Below are 22042 nucleotides of genomic sequence, written 5' to 3' on the forward strand. Positions count from 1 at the left end.
CCCCCGGCTGCCTCTGGGCGGCGGCAGGAAGCGGGGCAGCCCCGCGGCCGCCGGGGGCCGCGCCGCGCACCCGGAAGCGGTTGGGCCGATTGGAAGGGGGCGGTTGGCGGCTGGCTGGCGGGCGGGCGGGTAGGCGGCGTCCCGCTGGTGGCCGCGGGGCGCAGGGCAGAGAAGCGGCCCGCCGCCCCGCAGCCCGCGATGCCCTGGGACTGCCGGCCACGCCGCGGGGCATGGTGAGCCCGGGGCGGCCGTTCCCCGCGGGGACCAGGCAGGCGGCCTCGCTGCTCCGCCTCAGCCGCCTCCTTCTTCTCCTCCTCCTCCTTCTGCTGCTGGGGGACACCGGGGCGCAGAAAGGTGGGTGCGGGAGCGGGCGGGCGAGCCTCGCTGCTCGGTGGCCGGGGAGAAGGGGAGGCGGGCGAAGGAAACCGACCCTTCGAGGGGCTGCGCTGCCGGGGAGAGGGAGCCCCCGCCTCTGGTCTCCCCCCACCCGGCGTGTGTACGTCCCGCACCCCGAGTCTGCCCCCTTCGTTGCCAACGAAGGACGAAAGAAGAGCCCCCTTCTTGGAAACCCCCTTTTGCTCCTCCCCGCGTTGTGGGGTGCCCGCCCGCTCGGGGAGCGTGAGGGCTCCCTCAGGCAGCACCTACACACCCCACCCCCCCACCCCCCCCCCGAAGTGCGGGGAGGTTCGGCGGGCCTGGGCCGCCCCCGAGCTCCGGCCCCAGGGGTGGGAGCTGGGGGCGGGAGGGCTTCACCCGGGCGGGGCGCGACCCGGGGGACCGGGGGAAGAGGCTGGGCCGCCGAGGTGGCGTGAGGGCACAAGGGCAGTCCGGAGGCGGAGGGTGCGGTGGGGTTTGAGTCTGGAACAGCGTCCCCTTTCCAGGGGGAGGCCGCCCCAGCCGCGGGTGACCCCCCGGGGTTTGTCCTCCTTAGGCTCTGTGTGAAGTGGTGTGAGCCAGGAGGCGGATGAAGGGGAGATTCTGCTTGCTCTGAAAATAAACTTACACGCGCCCCAGAGCATGTAGAAGCGTATTAATAGGGGTGAGAGTCCGGAATGTGTGATAGACAGGGTGTTCTCTTTTTTTGTTTATTTAGAGAAATCGGAGACATTTCTCCTCCTCGGGTGGAATTACTTGATCAGGCTTTAGCACTTTAAAAATTGCGAGGCACAATTTGGTCACTTCATGGCAGAAGATCAGAGGATGCCACAGTAACTGTCACTTTGATCATATGCTGGGGAGAAAGTGGTGGGAGTGAATGTTTTGACAGCATCTTGAAACTTTCACTTCTGTGAATACAGGGGTTGAGAAAAGAAATGTATGTCTTTTAATTCCACTTGCTTCTTGCGCTGGTCTTGCTTTGTTTCAGAAACTCAGTTTTCACGTAACTTTCTGTATTTCTCAAAGAGAGATGGGTGTATATTTGAATGTCACAAATGCTGTATTGAAGTGCACAAAGGAAATCGGAAATGTATGCAGCACTTGTTTTAATTGATTTTTTGAATGGAAAAAGGTCAGAGATGTGCCCATAGAGCAAGCTAGTCGTGTTGACTTACCTTTTCATCTTATTTCCAGCAAATTGCACTTAATTTTACATATGTTCCTACACACATACGAAGCTAATGCTAGTAAGCATTTGGCATGCCTGGTTTTGTTTTGTTTCAGTTTCTAATGGAGGAGGAGAAGACCCATTTGCTTTTCAGAGAAAATTGGGCAATTTTAACATTTAGCCTTTTGAAGGCTGCTGCTGGGTGAGTCAGACAGCAGCAAGGTGTTAGTTCATGCTGTAGGAGTATCACACTCCAAATACCTGTGCTTACCTGACACTTGTCTGACCTTTTGGTGAGCAGACTGAATTTGTTATTCTAGGAAAAAAATGAAATAATTGGGCAGGGGAGGCAAGAGTCATAATTTTCCTCCAGATTGTTGAGTCGAATTGGCTCAGTGAGTGATCAGAGGTGTGCTAGAGGGGATGGGACCATGCAGCAAGAAGTGGGGCTGCGTGGACAGCAGGCGTGTACGTATGCTGTTCACTTTATCTTTCTGTGCTCAGAGAAATGGCTGAAGAGCTCCTACCCAGAATTTCAATTTACAGTGTCCCTTGAGTTCACGCTTAAAATTTGTGCAGATGTCTTGCTTTTGCGCAGGAGGGGAACCTCTTTATTGCCAAGCTTCATTTTATTTGGTAACAAAAAGCAGAGCTTGGTTTAAGGGTAGAGTCTCTGATGTTGTTCAATACAATGCTCTTCAGTATGAGAAACTGTTGGAGCTTCTAAGAAAAGCTCTTCTTGTGAAGGACTGTTTTATTGCCAAAATATTTTCATTTATCTTATTCCAGAAAAGGTTGAGGAGCCCGTATCCTGTATCTTTAAATGCTGGTATAGTTCTAATTTGGGTAAGGAGTCCCATACAGAAATTAAACTGCTGTCTTGCTCATAAAAGGTCTGCACAAAGTTATTAATAAATTAGTGTATTAAATATACACACAGGCTTCTAAGAGAATGTGTTGATTGCCAATGAAAGTACCCAAGGCTTAGGAAATTCCACAGTTGAAACTTGCTTTTAAGCTCTTTTATAAAAACACAGTAAGTGGTACTATGTAGGAACCTAGCCTCATTCATTACATTAGGGAGGTTGATCCTCTGTTAATAAGCAATTATTAATTTTCTTTTCCACTGTTCAGTAGCTCTAAGCCCTCATGTACTACATGGTATTTACATTTTCTTCTAAAGGTAGAGTGTTTTCATTTCTCACATGCTTTTCTGTAGAGCACCTCGCTAGGATGAACTGATTTAAAAATAACAATATGGTTTTGGTCAACGTGAAACTTATTTTGAATATTGGGTCAAATGTTCTCCTCTTCCTCCCCTTCCAGATAGCTGCAAACTGAGGAATGAAAAAGTGCAGGTACTGCTGTGGGGAATATACGCTTAGCAGAACATTGTATCTTGTAGGATTCGAGTGGGATTTTTTTTTTTTCAGTCTATCATATTGAAAATCATTTGGTATATGTAACTCAGTATTCTTTGGTCAAGGTCTTGAACCTGAGCATCTCGCTGCCTTGGAAAATATGAGCATTTTATATGAGGTTGAACACCTTCAGAAACACTGAAAAAGACTCAACAGAAAAGTATCCTGTGCTGCCTTTCATACAGTCTCGTGCATCAGGGATTGTCAGCTCTTGGGATTTGGAAACAATTCTGTAGTGACTCTAGCTCCTGGTTGCAAGGAAATTGATATTTGAAAAATACTTAAAGTGTTTTAGTTGTTTTTCATGTAATTAAGCAGGTGTGAATGAAAACAAGCCAGCACCATATAAGCTTCCTGCCCTTTGCGGATTGCATTTTGAGAAACAGTGTTCTTAACAGATGTTCGGCTATTGACATAAATTCAGTATGGCCTGTTTGTTAGTTAAGTTTAACCTTTTTTTGGATGTAGAGAAACATTATAAAACAGCTAAAAGGGAAATGGTTGCTTAGCTTTCATCAAAATAGATGTTGAGTAATGCCTCAGTTATTGTGAAGGTATGAAGATTGTAGGGCCTGTGTAGCAAGAACTTTGTTATCACACATGTAGTTTGGTAGTCATCTGTTGGGATTCCTAGTGGATACTGATTTGCATATGAAACAGGAATAAAGCCTTAAGTTAGAAATAAACTTTAGATCCTGAAGTGGATACCCAAGTGATTTGAAGCAGATTTGTTTGCAACTTTTTATTAAAAAAGAAATTAACTTTGGATGCTTGTTTTTGAATGCGATTATAACAAAATGCAGCAAACAAATACCAATCCACAAAGATGTTGTTATATACTCAAACCTCATTGAAGAATGTACAAGAAAGTGATTCATCACTGTTGCTTAAAAATGTTTGCTTCAGTGTGGCAGACAAAAAGACTTCTGAATGTATGGCGCTGAGTTACCATGATCTGAAAAGCTCAGCGATAGGGCTAATGGCGCTGTATACATTGAGCCTAATCAAATGTTTTTACATGGCCTTATGTTTTGTTGTTGAACTGTAGTATTCCTGGATCTGTTGTGCGTTCCCTGTTCCTCTTCAGTTCCTCTGTGTGCCTTCCCCTTCTCTCTGCAGTGCTCCTTGTCTCACCTCTGCTTGTCCATCCGGCAAGGCAGTAGACAAGGAGTTAGGCGCACGCTGATCCCTCAGCCTGGCCTCTGCCTTTCTGTGGGATCTGAAATAGCTTGTGATTATTCAGATGTTGGTGGCTGAAATGAACAACTGCAGTGACTGCTGTGATTTGCCAGCCGCTTAACTGTACAGGGGTGTCTCAGTGTCTTTGTCACGGAAGTTGCTACGTTTTGCTTGCAGTATGCTGAGTTCAGGAGTTTCTGGGACAGGTGGGAAGACTAGCTGTGTAATTTTGTGAACTTTTGTTTCCTGAAACTATGTTTCAGACTTGGAAATAACTAACTGTCCCTTTTGGTCACTAAGATAACCTTCCAATTGTGAACTTCAAGGCTGAAAGGATCTAACAATGCCCTCCAACTATAGGTTTGGGAGAGAGGTGGCTTGATTTGGGGAGAAGGAAGCAGACAAAGAGAACGTGGCTTTAGCTACATATGCATCAGCTGGGCAAGAATGGGAGAGAGGGAGACAGGTTGTAGCTTTTCCTAAGATGTCCTGGAAGAGATGCTTTCCTTCTGGAACAAGGGACTGGCGAGGGTTCCAGCTGCCAAGGTAGCCCTTTGCAGGTGTCTTCTCCTGCTGTAGGGAGCTCCTGGCATATGAATATAAAGCACTACAACAAAACCATCTGCCATACGAGCAACTGTTATGTGTTGTCCTTCATACAAAGTGCCATTTTCTACTCTTGCTGAGTTAGATTGGGTGGTGTCTCATTGCCCTTTGTATCCATTGTCCTTGGCTGGGCTCATCTGGGAGGGAGAGAGTCACAGCCAAACCCCTAAGGAATTATTTTGATTAAAAAGACGCCCAGCTCTTTGGATGAGAAATTTATTATCCCTCAATTTAACATGAGAATAAGTCTTTTATGATGGGGAGGACAGTGGTCTATTGAACTACTTGGTTTTGCTGATAGGACAGTTTGACTTAGGAATACAGAGTGTTTTGAAGAAGCAGTTGTGCAGAATACACACTCTTGAGGACAGTAGGCAGGGGTGCTGTGGCAAGTCCCCTTCATCCTTATGCTAAGAAGTATGGAATAATTTTTCAAGACCAAGGCTTAAAGTTCTAGCAGGCTTAGCTGACAGGTCTGCTGATTTGGTTTTCTAGATGGTCTTTTTCACTTCCCAGCATTGCACCTTGAAGATAGATGTGGTAAGCAGGAGCAGCAGCAGTGCTCTAGAGAATTGTGTGGAGGAATACTGTTCCTGGGGGGAAGTGAGCTGGTGTTGGAAGTATGGACCTAAAAACGGTGAAAATTATTTGCCTTTGAAAACAAGAATCCCAGCAAAGTTGTTTTTCCTCCTCCAATTACTGAGGCTTATCTGAAGTGGTTAAGTGGGGCTGGTGGGCAGAAGGTACATACATGTGTTCTGCAGAGCCATCCTTTCAGGGAGATTGCCTTGCAGTACTGATTCAGTTCAGCCCAGCTCACCTTTGGGAGCCTGCTGAGGTTGTGCTAGCCTAGTCTGCTCCTCTAAAGAAAGCAGGAATCACCATTTTGTTTAAACACTCTGAGAGTTTCTCATGCTTGATCTCAGAATGTGTTGTGTTTTTCTTTGGGTTTAAGCAGTACAATGCACGTTGGTTTTACGTGTGTGTGTATGTGGCTATAAGACTCTGAGCTAGTGATAAAAAGGTAACATAAATGTTCTTTCAGAAGTTTATATGCTGTTACTGTGTGCATCTCAAGCCAGTGACCTTCTAGAATATTAGTACAGTCTTTAGGAATATTATTTTCCTGCTACCGAATGGAGATGTTCAGCTTTCAAGATTTGAAAAAATGTTTTCTTATGTTATTCACATAAGAGGAAAATAATCCATCTTCTTTTCTGCAGTTCTACCACCTGCTTTATACTCTGGGAAATGATGCATTAGGTTTTTAATGTGATCACTGCTGATCTGTGTAGTTTCAGTCATCAGCTAGTTAAGTGCTGCCTTGAATGCATCAGCTTTGATAGCTCAGACAATCATCAGTACAAATGCAATCCTTGTTGGAATTGCTGCTGGATGTATTGGCAGTTGTTTCTATACTGGTTATTTTATCCATATTTTGAAAGGTTTTTAAATAAGCTGATGGATGTCACCCCCACCTTTGTAGCTGCACCTTGTGCTTTGGGGAGGCAGTTAGGGGTTACCTAGAATTTGTTTTGTAATCAAAGGATTTCCCTCTCTGCTTGCATTTTCTGATTGAGAGTTGCTTTTATATTAATTTCTTTAATCATATAATACGGGACATTTGTGGTCCTTGTTGTTAAATAGTGGTATAGTTGAAACCATTGTCCAAGCAGAGGCTCCAGATTCGTTACTAAACTGAGGTTAGGACAGGTGGGGAGGGGGAGCAGTAGTAATGTTAATGTAGCAACTTGCATTAAAATACGATCTATAAAATTTTCAGTGTTGTTTTTTATACAGTGGTGGGCTATTGTCTGTGAAGCCTGTTCATTCATGTGGTAAGACTGTGAAATACCAGATTTTGCTAAGCTTCATGCTTTGCCTGCTATTATTTCAGGCAATCAGCTTGAACTGTGCTATTCATATTCTATTTGAGCTCGTTGCTTTATATTTGAACACTTTTTATGTTATTTGAATTAAAAGTTATACTTGAAAATGTGATAGTGATTTGACGTTTGGACCACAGAATAACATTGATTTTGAAAATGGCTTTTGTTTGGAGAATTCCTTGTCTAGTGTTTGAAAAAGAAAACAACCCCCAACTCTTAAGATGAGTAAGAAACATTTAAACTGTGCTGTTTCTTTTTGGGCATGTAATTTCTGCTGTTTCCCTGCATGACCATTTAGTTTCCCTTGGTGAAGAGCTGTAAAAGGATAACATTTTATTGTTGCTAAACCCTGCAAAAATGAATTTAAGGCAGATAGTTAATACCTGTTTAGCTACTGGTATCTCAGTTATTTCAATCAATTGGATCTTGGAATTGATACACGAGCACTTGATATTGCTTACCACATTTGGTTGCTTCCCGTTGGCATCTCTTACAACATTTCTAGGTTTATAGTTGTCAGTTCTGTTGGGGTTAGATTGTTTTTTTTCTCTGCAAATAGTGGAATAAAAATAATTTACCATGAATTTTGCAGCCTGTAAGGCTTAGGTGAGCAAACAGCTGATGGATGATGAAGCTCATTCATTAGTTATCCCTTTGACTTTGGTAAGACGAGTTGCACCCTGAAAGTCAAGCACGTTGAGTGTTTATCTTGACAATGAGTGACAACTCGTACTTCTAAATATTTCATTTGCAGTGAGATTGTGATTTGAGTTGACCTCCCTAGATATCAAACAATTGAAATACATTTACAGTAACAATGCATACTAAGTGCAGGAGCCATTAGAATTGCAAAGATTTTTAGTAGCTATTGGTAATAATTTTAATAAGTCAATTCCTTTTAAAGAAAAAAGATTCCTGGAACCAGAATATGTGTAAATAGGAGCTGAATATGTACTTGTCAGATGTGCTCACTTTTAGTTTTTGCTCACATGAAGAGGCTGTTTTGGCCTGTTTGCTGGTCTCTGTGTATGATGGGTGTTCTGTATTTTGATTCAGGTAATCATTATTTTCTTATAGTTATTTGACTGCTGATCTTAAGAACCTCTGTTCTTTGTATCTTACTGAAAGTGCTAAATTTTAGGTTTTGGACTGAATGAACCTCTGTCTGATTAGCAGAAATTCCACACATCTTGTTTTTCAAGGGTAACACAACTAGAAAAGTTCCAGTTCTGCACCATTGTTACAATAGCATACATAGCTGTTGCATTAGTAAATGTTTTTGTGTAAGCTGAATAAAGTTTATGAACTTAATTGTGTCATTCTTGGCAATAGTAGTACTGAATAATAAGGAATTAACCCATATATCATAAATGAAGTAGGTGTATTTTTTAAGAATAAGTTAGAAACGGTTTGGTGGGATTTTTGTTTGTTTGTGGTTTTTGTTTTGTCTGGGTTTTTTTTCCTTTCCAAGTGTTTAAAGCATGCTAGCTATAGTTAAAAATTCTTTCTCAAGATACCTTTAAATCAAGTCTGAAAACTTTCTGGAAAGTTAATTTAATGTAACATCCTAAATTCCCTTTGGTTAGAATCATGACTAGCCAACTGTAAGTAGTTGTAGTATACAAGAAATCATAGTTAAAAGGGTCCTTCTGCTACTCAACACTGTGAATACATCTTTCTGTAAAATGACCTATAAATTAGCATCAGAGAGGTTCAAACTTGACACTTTTTTCTTTTTCAGAGCCAAAGTATGGAGGTTTGTTTGTGTGCGTGTATGTGTGAGGGTGGGTTGTTTTTTACTAGAAGTATTTCTCCAGTGGTTTCTTTATGAAGAAGTTTGTCTTTCATTGGAAAAACTGTATTTCAACAGTTTTGTTAATTGCAGTATTAAAAAAGGAAAATAGGATATTTTCAGGTGATTTTTTTTTCTGTTCGGTGTGGATATGTTTTTATTAACGCTTTTTGTTGATCAGTAAAATTTTTAAATAAATGTATTATATTTTAACATTCCTACATTCTTTATGATGTGAAAACTCAATTCAGCTCCAGCAAAATCACAGATTGTCTTATTAACCATATTCCAGAGATTGTGCAACATTTATGTACTGAAAAATGAAAATAAAATCAATGGTCAGATCATCTATACGCTTTATTAAACACTCCCCTCCCCACTTTATAGCTTCCCCTGTTAGTTCCCCCATAAACCTTCCTCTCAGGCTTTTGAAGTTCATTCCAAATTTGCATTTAGTTCAAGGAAGAGGTTTTGTCATCCAAGATTGGAATAGTATCCATAAGAACAATAATCCTCCCAGTACCTGATATTTGGATCATCAGCCTTGCTGAAATTCAGTGTATTGTGCATGAGGCCACATGAATTCTCTTTTTTAACTTTTCTCCCCTACAGCGGTTCTTCTGATAGAACCATTTCTTCAAACAGTATGCTGATTTTCGTGGTTCTTTGCATGAAGTGCTGTGGGAGATAACCATTTGATATGTCCTTGAGAAATATTATTAGTGGTGGAAGAGGGAGCTTGAAAAGCTTGATATGCTTCAGTGAAGAGTTGGAGCAGATAACTTTCCTGTCCCAGTTTCAAAAAAGATGGTGTAAAAGCTTCCCAGGTGATGCCGTCAGTCATATTACACTAATACTGTGGATCTTGATTTGGCATTTAAACAAAGCTTGTAAATAAATATTTTGTAAAATTATTCCAGATTTGCAAAAGCTTAATTATTTTTCATCCCTGAGTGCCATTTTCTCCTCATACTCGGTGATCTATCTGTGGTTTTCCAAGATTTAGATTGGGCAATCCTAAGACCTCAAATGTTGCTTAACTGTGAAGATGAAATCTCTGAATTGCTGTTTCTTGGAGTAGAAGTAGTAATTGTTTCAGTGCCCAGTTGCAGCTTCAGATATTGATGGAGGGGGACAGAAACACTGAACTGGTTTAGCAGTTTGTCGCAGTTTTTTGCACCTTTAGTTTTATATTGAGGTGTAACTAAAGTGGCATATTAATTAGACTTGGCAAGATGAGCAACTTGTGTAGCTGCTTTGCTGTAAATGTTTTTTGTATAGAGAAACCCCACAGGAATGAGTCAGGTGAAAGATCCTCAATATCTTGAGTGGAAAGATGAATTAGGAAAGCAATGGAAACAGAAGGTGAATTACAGTGGTGCAATTTTGCTTGGTTACTTTTCAAAGTTAGGAGATTTGACTCTGAAAGGATAGTTTACTGCAGTGATCTAGCATGTATGTGGAATATGTTGTGCACTTATGTTTGCCAGCAAGTCCACAAAGGTTTTCATAGTTGGCAGCTGTTGCATCTTTAGTAGGACTGTAGCCAGTTAAATCCCTATCTGGTCATTTTAACTTTGCTCCAGAATTTTAAGATGTGGGGGAAAAACATCTTACCTCGTTCAGTGTGGTGGAAAGAAGCCACTGGTGCTTAATTTTTTTTTTATTTTTTTCTTACAAATTCATCAGTTTTTTGAAACTAGGAAGCTCTGAACCACATTCTCTGTTAATTTCTGTTTTTATGCTGTTGTATACAGACGTCAAAATATGTCTCAGTATCACAAGGGTGGAAAGAGAGATGCACTAAATTGAATACTTCTGAACATTTACATATGAGGTCCAGTGGTGATCAGTTTTTATCTTTTTCTCAAGTATATTTGAAAATGTCAAATAAAGCATTTTCATTACTTTATCTCTTCATTTTTAAAAAGCTGTTTTCAAGGTCTCCAGTTCTATAACACAAGGATCCTTTTCTTCTTGCTGTGAAAAAGTTACAGCAAAGCTGAGGGGCAAGTTTAAAGTTCACAGATAGTTTATACTGGAGCTTCACGGCTACTGGCTTCCTACATACTCTTCCTATACTTCTGTGATAATTTTGGCACTTAAACAGTGTCTCAAGCGTGTAAATTTACTGTCTTCCTAGTTAATTTTATTATTCAGTAGTAAATGTTTGTTTTATTGATTGTATAAAGGGTCAGAAGTGTGAAAATATTTTCATTTTAAGGCAACATCTACAAGGCAAAATTAGGAATGAATTACCTTTTAGAACAGATTGTGTATTATGTTTCATGATGCTAGAATGAAGCCATGTTGTTCACAATGGGAAAAATCCCAAACAGTCCCCATTGTAATTTTGCAATTAGAGTTGAAAATGAGTGTTAGAGATTAAGAGGATGCTGTATGTCACCTATACAGGCAGAAGGAGCTACTGGTGTAGAGATGTGGAGTGTTAAGGTTTCAGCAGTTGGACTTAAACCCACTTTAAATAGGGTTAGAAACTGATATTTCAAGTTACTACACTTGGTGCAGCTACAGGGTGCACATAATTCCAACTATTTTTTGAGTTTTCCTTTTTGAAAGCAGCTAGATGTCCCACAGTTCTTTGTTCAGGTACCCAAACCATCACCTTTCTTCCTGGAATCAACAACAGCTTCTGCCGATTCCACGGTAGCCAAACATGATTTGTACTGCTGGCTGCTGCTGTGTCACCCTCCTCCCTGTCCCTACCTTGCAGCCTGTCCATTGTGCAGGCTCCAGTGACTGTTGGACCCCTGTTGACCCGTACCCATACCCTTACTCAGTATAAGGCAGGTGGGGTGGTAACCTGGGTATAAAACTGCCCTACAGCTCAACAAGGGTACGGTAAGCAGCGACAGTGGGCAGGGTGGGAAGCTGCAGCTGTTTATAGAAAAGGCAGGAGGGTTCTGCCACGGCTGGTACTTAGATCAATGTATGCCAACCGTGGATCTGCAGTGTAGGCTGTGCAGTCTTATTTATGAACCTGACAATGGAAGAGAGAAAAAGATGACTGTAGTGTTAATTTAGCATGCGAATTACTGGTATGATTGGAGAATTTTTTGCTTCTTTGTTGACATATGTAAGACTTGTGAAATTTCATTTGGTCCTGGTGTGGTGAGGAGTTTGAAAACCTCACAAGAGCTGTGAAGCCTGTTCTGACCATGACTACAGCTTATTCTCATAGAGTTTTGTGTGACCATCTGTGTGTTATTTTTCATTTCCTTCATCAGCTGTGTTTCTGCCATGTAGCACTTAGAGCACTGAAGCATAACAGTGTTTATTTTTATGAAAGTGTTGGTGCAGATTGCAAAGTAAATGATATGTCTTGGGATGCGGGCAAGCTGCGTGTGCCAGACAAAAGACGACGTACAAAAGACAGGAGCTGTCAGTATGATTTAGCAGGGGCAGCAAATCAGGAGGGCTTCTGCCTTATGTATCACTGAACGCAGAGCCCTCTTACACAGCCCTCATGTAAACCACTTTTCATAGGCTGCTTTTGCCTGCATACTATTTAAGCAAGTCATAGCTGTCCCCAGGGACTTTTTCACATCATTTCCCTGACATCAGTAAGCAAAAGCTCTGCAACACAGTCTTACATAGCTGATCTTTCTTTTCAGTTCCTTTGAAGTAGTCTGGTTAGTACATGATAGCAGAGGAAGCAAATGTCTTACCTGCTCTGATGATTTAATAATTTGAGATAATTTGTTTTGAAATGTTACCGTATCTTGGATGTTAAATTTAGCAAGGCTAAGTGTTACCCTCTTGTGTAAAATTCAGAGGCTGAAAGCTAGGACTACATTCCAGAGATGGTGATTGAAAAGCCGTGTGTACAGATGAAAATAACGAAGTGCTAATTATCACTAGCCCAGCGTGTGGCTAGCGTTGTAAATGAAAACAGTAAAATTTTTTTTGTAATGGCATCTTAAATTTTGTACTTTTGCTATAAGAGCAAGAATCAGCCTCTGTCTCCCTCCCTCCCTGCCGAGCTGCCAGCATTTTGAAAGGCAAAATGCTTATTGTACTTTCCCTTTTGTCCTTTTCCTATCTTTGTTAAACCTCAACCCGTAATTTCATTACCCTTCTAAGGGTGCCCCGCAGCAAGCAAATCAATGCAAGCCGAGACAACCGTGATCCCACCTGCCCTCCTTTCCTTGCCCTGCCGCTGTCACTTGCACAATGAGCCGCCTCAGAGAGGCGAGTTGGCTGGAATCTAACACTGTGCTGCGGGAATGGGTAGGGGCACTGGTTCGTCTTCAGCCAGCTCAGTTCCTGGAGCCAGCGCACCGCTCTTGTGTGACTGGTCTTCCCGGGGGAGGGGTGGTTTCTGCATTTTTGGTTGGGTTTTAAAGTTGCTTAAAATGCAAACGCAGGCTGGCAGCGCTGGTGAAAGGAGCAGTTGTTGGCGTTTCCCTTCTCTCACACTGTCCTGTCCCCGTGTCAGGGAAGGCACCGCTGCACGTGCACGCTAAAATAAATTAGGGGATTGCTCTAGGGTAAAACTAACAGCTATTTTTATCTCAAGTCCCTGGTATGGTTTAACATGTGGCTGTAGAAGTGTTTACCTCAGTACCAGGAAGGGTGCAAGAACAAGTGGCCAAAAGCGAGAGGCAGACAAGGCTTGCTTTTGTCTGTGGCTGCACTAAATTAAAGTGCCTTCAAGTGTTTATTGAGCTATGGCCTCACTTGTGGAAGCGTGGGGTATTTTATGTTGTCAGACATCTGTAATGGGATGAAATGCTCAAACCAGTGTGTTACTGAGGCAAATAAATGGTCTAAAGATGAAGGAGGGCTGTGTGCTTGTAGGCTTGTTAAGAAAATGAATTCTGACAGAGGAGATTTCTTCCTAAGAGGATGGTTCTGTGGGTTTTGGTGGAAACATCAATGAGTTTGGAGGACACAAATAAGGGCATTTGAAAATACCTGAAAAAGCTGTTTAGAATTTGATATCTCTGTGGTCTTAATTCCTCAGTGTTTTTTGTTCATGGAACTGTTTGGTTGTGTAAACTTTCTGGCCCACACAGAGAAAAGGAACAAGTAGATGCAGTGTCTTTTAGTGGGACGCTGATAAAGAGCAGGGAAATGCAGAGCAGAGGAGCTAAATGAAGAGGAGAAATGATAGTATTGAATTGGATCAGAAAGAGTTGTGTATTTGTAGTTAAAATGAATGCTTTGATATATCCTTTTGCTTGCATAACTATTAGATTTGGTTCTACCTTTGCTTAGTTAAGAAAGATTTAATTACATCCTGTATGCAGTCACAAACTTACAGAAAATCATAGCTTATATATATAATCTTTTCAGGAAGCCTACTGGTTAAATTGAGTCTGTTCAAAAGAGTGCCACGTGTAAAAATTGAGATCAGTGTTTTGATATGCATCAGTTATGCCTTATAGACTGTAATCTTACACTGTCTGATGCCTTTATCATTCTCTCTTCTCCAAGTAAGGAATGGGAAAGCATTCTCTAGTCTTAATTTTTAACATGTTTTGGTAGTGAGAACAAGACTAGCAGTCACTTAACAGCAGCCAATCTCAGGGGAAAAAGGTTTTGATTAATTGACTTCAACACTGTAAAGAATACTTAATCTTTTTTTGTGGGTATTAATAGAGTACTTAGCACCCACTCCTGCATGTGCAGTATCCTCTCATTTTATTAAATTTCACATTTTCTTCTTATCCAGTGCATTTTGGTATGTTTGTATTGGTTCAAGTTCTGTATTTTGTTGATGTAAAGAACTTGTGCATGAGAAATCGTTTTAAATCATCTGCATGATTGCATCAGACATCAGTGTGCCATAGCCCGGGGGTCATATGTAATCTGTCAGGATAATTCATCCAGACTGCATTCGAAGGCGCCTGCAGAAGAGATGAATGGTTCTCCTGACGACAGCAGTCTGCTTTCCTCTACCAGCTTCTTAGGAGGCCCCACGTTCTTCTAACACACGTTTTGGTGAAGTGCCGAGCTTATTCATGTTTGCTGTGAACGTGGTCCTCAGGACACATGAAATTAAATGCACATCTGCTAATGTCAGGTGTAACTTGTATGTGCAAGTCATCTGGTGCTTCTGTGAAGAGCTTGACCACTCCTGCATGCGCAGTGGGTCTGTGGTGTGACACAGAGGGCTGAAAGAAAGCAAGAGACTCCTTCAGCTGTGTGCTGACAACAGAAGTTGTCAGCCCATTCAGGAATAATTGATTTAGGAATTGACTTCTGTCTCTTCTTTGTGTTCTCAGATATTCCACTCGTGCACACAGATTAACAGAAGAAAAAGGTTTTGTGGCACTTTAATTAATGACTTCCAAATGAATGAAGTAGCTAAAGCTTCTATATATGTGGCTGTAGTGCAAAGAACTGTACTTTCTCTTGGGGAAAATGCTTGCAGATGCTCCCCTGATACAGGATGTATGTATGTGTCTCTGGGGTTGATCAGTGGTCTTTATACAACTTTGGCAGAAATGATGAAGCACCACTGAGATAGAGAACTACCCTTTTATAGTACCAGTAAAATAAAATGAGGTTTCATTGTTCTCCAAGTTTCACTGGAAGTGTGATTTTTAGACATTTCCAAACAGCTCCTGGATGATGCTGCTGCCCTTGGCAGACTGTATATTGCATGCTGGACACGCAGTGGTAATGTTTAAATTCTTCAGTCTTGAAACATCTGGCACTTCTGCTATGGCTAACTTAAATGAAACACGCAACAAAATGAGATCGAAAATGTCCAGTCAGAATGAGCCTACTTCTGAAAATTGACTTTGTGGTAAGATGATGGTAGAGATGCAGTCCAGCACAACTTGTTTTCCTTTCTGTTTCTTTCTAGTATGATTTGACAGCAGGTTCTTTAATATGGAGAGATTAGAGGAGTATTTTTCCTTGCATGTTTTCAAGAAAGCCTGCAACAAAAGGGAGATTTGAGATTTGCATTTCTATTAAATTGTGAGACAGATTAGTAAGTTTTTCTATCCAGCCACTGGGAACAAGACTGATTGTCCCAAGCTACAGGGGGAAATTTGTCATTTTTAGTGACGTGTCTTTAAAATACAAGTCTCAGTGTCTTTTATTTTATTTGCATTTTATCACCTAGATGCTGAAGAGTGTTTTTGGGGTTCTTTTGCTTTTCTCAACAGAAAGGTGTACCCTGATCATCATACAAACGCAGTGCCAGCATTGTTTCATGCTTGAGGCAACTGAACAGCAAACTAGTGAAGAGGATAGTTTAAATGAATGTTAGGCATGATCTTTTCTACTTTTAACTGGAGAAATTAACAGTTTAAGTACAGTTTGGGTCAAAGAGAGACCCAAGCTCTCCTTTGTCTTTGACTTCCAGCAACATAGGCTTAAGATGCAAAAGTGTGGGGAGGGATCAAAGATATATAACCATGTGCATTATTGATATTCCAGGCTGTAAGAAATAGCATTTCTGTGGTTACTGCCTTGCAATAACAGGCCCATTGAAATGAGAATTAATTAACTACCAAGAATTCTAGATCATGCAACCATTTTTATTTTCCTTAAAATGTTCCGAGAACAATGTGTCTGCCCATACAGGTGAAAGCTACTATGATTTCATGTTCAAAAGGCCACTGTATTAGTGTATCTGCATAATATTTTCAATCTGTAAATGAGTAAACCTGTCACAAGATAGGACAAGCATGGAACTGGTTAACTGACTCATTGTTTTTATTCAGCATATAACCTAATACTGATTGCTGCTTATGTCGAAAATTAATTTTATATTTCTGTAATATAAAGAGTTTTGAAATACAAGCCACTGGTATCACCACGAATAAAGACCTAGTATATATTTGTTGGTTTTATTGTTGTTAATATAGTAAATTCCACATATTTTGTAATGTGTGAGAGTACTTACTTGTGAAAAGCCAGTTTACTTGCAAAGGAATCAGTATTTTTGATTGTTAAGTGTATTGTGACTAATAAGGAATCTGACATTTAAATGTTTACTAACTAATAAACCAAGGCTATAAAGGTTTTGAATGATAAACCTTTTGCTTACTCTTAGGTTTATAATGTGCCTTTGGAAAGAAACCAGGATTAAAATTATACGCGAAACATGCGGTTTAACTTACCTCTTTGTAACATTGGACAATTGTCTCATATATTAGAACAAGAGTAACTTAGGAAAGTAATTTATTGGCTGTCACCTAAATGGAAATAATATGTCATGGGGTAGAACAAGGTATTTTAAGGCAAATTGCTAAAATTGGATGAAGAAAAACATGGCTAAACAACAGCTTTACAAATAGAAGTTTTGCTTTTACTGAAGCAGATATTCTAAAAGATGATGTATCATTTTGATTTAAGACTGTTAGCAAGAAAAAAGCTGCAGTTTGTATCTGTTTGTGATTCTGTATATACCAGCAGCCTGTTAGCTTTTAGAACATGTAGCTGTCTTTCAATGTGGTCAGATTATAAAGAGAATAGGTTTCGTTACTAGAAATGAGGTGCTTTTGCAAACAGATTAATCTGACCTAGTTAAGTACCACAGTTTATTTTTCCCATGTCACTTCAGTGCATTGGACTTACTGTTCCATTCAGTCTTGCATGAAATACGCTTAAGAACTTCGAAATTTAGTTAAAATTCTTAAATGTGTACAATTTTTGTCCTAAAGCTTAGTTTACCTTTTCACATGTAGCAGAGGAACTATACATTTTAGTGTGTAATATGAAATGCTTTCAGACTGTCACTTTTAGCTGTCAAAACAAACATCAGTCAATATAAATGTTTTTGGTAATTTTGAGTTTCTAGAGTGTGAAATCTTGACATAATGTTAAATCGGTTGTAATCATTTGGTAGGAGCTGTATACACAGGCATGATTTTTGAAGGGTAAGATGGACCTACAGGTAATAAATGTTTGGAGTGGTGTCAAAGACAATTTTTAGCAGCATATCTAATCTGATTCTAGTCTTTGCTATTTTTGCTTACATTACTTTGTTTGAGATCCTGAAAGGTCCTGATTGCTTTTAGGATAATTTGTCTCTCTCAGAAGATCTATGTACCTTCTAGTGGTAATGCTATTCCTGGCCTACTTGTTTCATGGGACTAAAGTCAATAAGTAGGGTTTTTAACCTCCAGTGCTAACAAAAATTTATCAGAGATGTTATGAGGCTTACTTTGTGGAGCTTATGTTATTTCTGGTGTTAATTTTGCTGGATATGTCCTTGTGCTCAGGAATACTTTGTTTCGTCTTGATACAGTAATCTATAAGAGCCATTGAGGGTGGATGTTTAACTTAAAGAACATTCTTATTTCCAAAACAACACACAAACTCTTATGCTTCTTGTACTACACACTAGGTGAAATACTTATCTAGTTGTTGAGTAAATAGATTTTTCAGTTTGCTGTTTATAATTTGATTTTGAAAATGTACAATATGTGCTATTTTTTCCCACTTGTTAACAATTCTTCTTTAGTATTGCTACTGCTGTTTAAATGTTAGGTAGAGGCCCCCAGGTTGGAGTCACAATTTAATTTTTTGTAGAAAAATTGAGCATGTTCTCTAAAGAGATGGAATTATAGCATTAAAATTTTGATACAGTAGAAAAAAGTGCACTAGCAGTTTGGTGATGGTCAGACCTGGCAGTTATTTTCAGTAGAGTATTTGCTGTCCATTGTCTTTTCACTTCTGTACTTTCTCATTGTGTTGTGAGTACAGTAACAACAGTAAAACTGATGTGCTTTTGTTTTAGCGGTGGGTTTCTCTTTCCTTTTCAGAACCTGTTTTCTTCTGTGCATAGGTGTTGAGGGAATGCGAAAGGACAGTCTGCAATTTTTTAAGTCATTATGAATGAATTTCTATCTCATTGAGGAAGTTGTAGCGGCTCTCTGGTCACCCACGATGAGAAGTTAAACATTAGGCAACAGTAGTTGAATGGTATTTTCTCACAAGTACTATTTCACCTGCATGTGACTTTGCTTGGAGTTTTCTTGCAACATGATCAGTAAAGTTAAAAAAACAACAGAATTCATACTGCTAAAAAATATAAAGACTAAAACACTAGTGAAGCTTTGGAGATGAATGTGCGTATCTGATATATTTTTGTTCTTTTGTAGGTGATGGATGTGGACACACCGTTCTGGGCCCTGAAAGTGGAACTCTTGCTTCGATAAACTACCCACAGACCTCTCCCAATAGCACAGTGTGTGAATGGGAAATTCGTGTAAAGCCTGGGCAGCGAGTTCAGCTCAAATTTGGTGATTTTGATATTGATGACTCGGATTCCTGTCATTCCAGTTACTTAAGAGTTCACAATGGGATTGGCCCCACCAGGACAGAGATAGGTAGGAGCTTTTATTACTGATATTTGAAAGCTGTTGTCTTATATAGAATTCAGCAGATACTGTTGGTACTTTTGTTACTTTTTAAACTTCTTCTTGTTTGCCTGCACTACGAAGTATATGGTATTAGTGAAATTCTTTTTTATAGCCCTAGAAAACTATAATAATTCAGTTGGATATTGGGCAGGGTAAGACCTTGCCTGAATACATCATACTCTACTTTTGTACAGTGTGGACTTTGAGTCTTATGAAAAGTGATGAAAAGAAGGAAGTGCTTATTACTTACAGGAATCTCAAATAAGGAACAGAAAGGAATTTTAGTAATGCTGTAATCGGAGTTGTGAGCTTCATATCAAGGAAACCCTGCAAAACTTTGAGGAGTGCTGTGTGTACCTCACCACAGTAGAAAAACAGCCATCAGGGACCAGTTTTAGTGAATACACTACTGATAGTACTGCTAGAAAGCACAGCTAAGGAAAGACTCTCCTGTATGCACTACTGGTCTTCCGTACAGGGAGGGAATACAGGTGCAACTGTAACTATAGAAAAATAAAAGTGGTAAAGAAAACAGTAGTGTGATTGTCTCTTTCTCTGGTGACGTGCTCATTTCAAGTACACTTAGTGTTGTTGCTCAGAAGATGAACTCTGTTTGGAATGCCAGAGTATTCTTAATGTAATTATTCTTAAGTAATTCCATTTTGTTTACTGTTATTAAAGCATATGTAAATGTCTGTCTTCTTGACACAATTCTTAGATCCCAAAAATGTACAGAAAAAATTATGAGTAATATTGATAGCAGAACATCCTGCATTTGTTCGTGCATACAACAACTAGATGCTAAATGCAACACAGATCCTATAATAATCTTTTATTCTTCAGGTTCTAAAGGAAACTCCACTGTAATGTTTCGGGTTTTATTTTCTCAGACATTTCCCACTAGTTTGCAAAGTTCTTGTAAACAGTGGAGAGGGAATTGCAAAACTATGACCATCTTCATTAAAAAAAGTAATAAAAAAAAAATCAAATAGTGTATATATATCTTACCTGAAATGCCTTTCTTTTTATATGGAATAGCTCTGATTTGAACTGTTCATCTTGGTGGTATTAAAGAATGTGAGGCTTCAAAAGTTGTGTAGTTCAAATATCCCCGATCTTCTGATAATGCCTATGGTTTAATTTGTGTTCACTTTAAGAGGACAAGTTGAATTTAATGATTGCAATGCAGTGTTGTTTTTTTTTCAAATAGCAGTGTGCCATTATCATCTATCTCAAGGTATATGTAGGTATTTAAGACCCTTGTGGTTATTTTGCATAAAACTCAAAATGAATTGTCATTCTTCCTTCACTAAAATTAGTTGTTATTACAGAATCACAGAATATTTTTGGTTGGATGGGACCTTTGAGATCATCGAGTCCAACCAACAAAAAAAACCAACAAAACACCACCACCAAAAACAAACAAACAAACAAAAAATCCCAGAACACCAAAACCAAACCAAACACCCACAACCACACCCCACCCCACTCACAAACAGACACAAACCAACAATCTTGGGCACTAGAGCATGCCCTGAAGTGCCATGTCTACACGTTTCTTAAATACCTCCAGGGATGGTGACTCCACCACCTCCCTGGGCAGGCTGTTCCAGTGCCTGACCACTCTCTCAGTAAAGTAATTCTTCCTAATATCTAATCTAAACCTCCCCTGCTGCAACTTCAGACCATTTCCTCTGGTCCTGTCATTATTCCCTTGGGAGAAGAGGCCAACACCCACCTCTCTACACCCTCCTTTCAGGTAGTTGTAGAGGGCAATGAGGTCTCCCCTCAGCCTCCTCTTCTCCAAACTAAACATGCCCAGCTCCCTCGGCCTCTCCTCATATGTCTTGTTCTCTAGACCCCTCACCAGCTTGGTGGCTCTCCTCTGGACACGCTCCAGCAGCTCAATGTCCTTCCTGTAGTGAGGGGCCCAGAACTGAACACAGCACTCGAGGTGAGGCCTCACCAGTGCCCAGTACAGAGGCACCATCACTTCCCTACTCCTGCTGGCCACGCTATTCCTGATACAGGCCAGGATGCCGTTGGCCTTCTTGGGCCACCTGGGCACACTGCTGGCTCACGTTAAGCCGGCTGTCCACCAACACCCCCAGGTCCTTTTCTGCTGGGCAGCTTTCCAGCCACTTTTCCCCAAGCCTGTAGCATTGCCTGGGGTTGTTGTGACCGAAATGCAGGACCCGGCACTTGGCCTTATTAAACCTCATTCCATTGGCCTTGGCCCATTGATCCAACCTGTCCAGGTCCCTCTGCAGAGCCTTCCGACCCTCAAGCAGATCAACGCTCCCACCTAGTTTGGCATCTTCTGCAAACTTACTGAGGGTGCACTCAATCCCCTTATCTAGATCACCAATAAAGATATTAAACAAGATCGGCCCCAAAACTGAGTCCTGAGGGACACCACTGGTGACCGGCCGCCAAATGGATTTCACCCCAGTTATTGTGCAGTTTAATTTTATTTTCTTTCTTAAAGCTATAATTTGGAGAGGGAGAGAATGTTTTTGTGCAGCTCAAATGCCGATCCTGCTAATTTGAGTCTTTATAAAAAGAGGCTAGTGGAATGTTAGCTTTGTTAACCTTCTTTTTCAACCTAGGTAAGTGTATGTGAAAATAAGTATGTGCTTGGAGTTGTTGAGCCAGACTTGGTCTAAAATAGGAAACACTGAAGTCCTTAAATGGCAAGGAACATCCAGTTCTGATAAGTCTATTATTCACTTTTACAAGTGACTTAATGGGTTCGAGTAAATTTTCTACTTCATTTGTTTCTCTTGACTTTCAGCTGTTCCCAGCTGGTGTAGTAGCACAGTATGTTGAGCAAAAATGTGTGTGTTGTTCTGCCCTTAATAAATTAAATCACAGAACAGACAGTGATATTAACAGTGGCAGATACAGATGATGCAGATTCCTAAATGTTCATGTTTGAAGCAACAAACACTGGAGAGATTAAAGTGACCTGAATTTGTTTGGAAGAAATCTGGATTTATCCTAGGTTTTTCCATTCAAGACTGCTGACATGGTCTAACATTAAAATACTGGCATTACATAAAATTTGTAATTCAATGATACTTTAAACCAAAATGACTTAAAAATTGGCTGATTAGATTAAAAAATGAATTGTTAGTGGATTAGTTAATTGATAAAACACAGAAAGTTTCTAATGAAGCTTTTAAGGGTTAGTTCTCATTCCAAGACTTTTGAATATTGAGCAAAAAATCAAAAGACGATTCAAATCCTTGGTGTTA

The 22042-nt window shown here is 40.3% G+C and overlaps 1 protein-coding gene across 1 annotated transcript in view; it reads left to right on the plus strand.

Moving 5' to 3' along the window:
• The first annotated feature begins 230 nt into the window (after positions 1 to 230).
• DCBLD2 (discoidin, CUB and LCCL domain containing 2) overlaps positions 231 to 22042 on the plus strand; it is a 47964-nt gene continuing 26152 nt past the window's right edge. The window contains exons 1-2 of the mRNA XM_074154438.1: positions 231 to 354; positions 18525 to 18752. Coding sequence (XP_074010539.1) covers positions 231 to 354; positions 18525 to 18752 — 352 coding nt within the window. The remainder of the gene's footprint in view (positions 355 to 18524; positions 18753 to 22042) is intronic.

Source organism: Numenius arquata, chromosome 1 (assembly GCF_964106895.1).
Source record: "Numenius arquata chromosome 1, bNumArq3.hap1.1, whole genome shotgun sequence".
NCBI lineage: Eukaryota > Metazoa > Chordata > Aves > Charadriiformes > Scolopacidae > Numenius > Numenius arquata.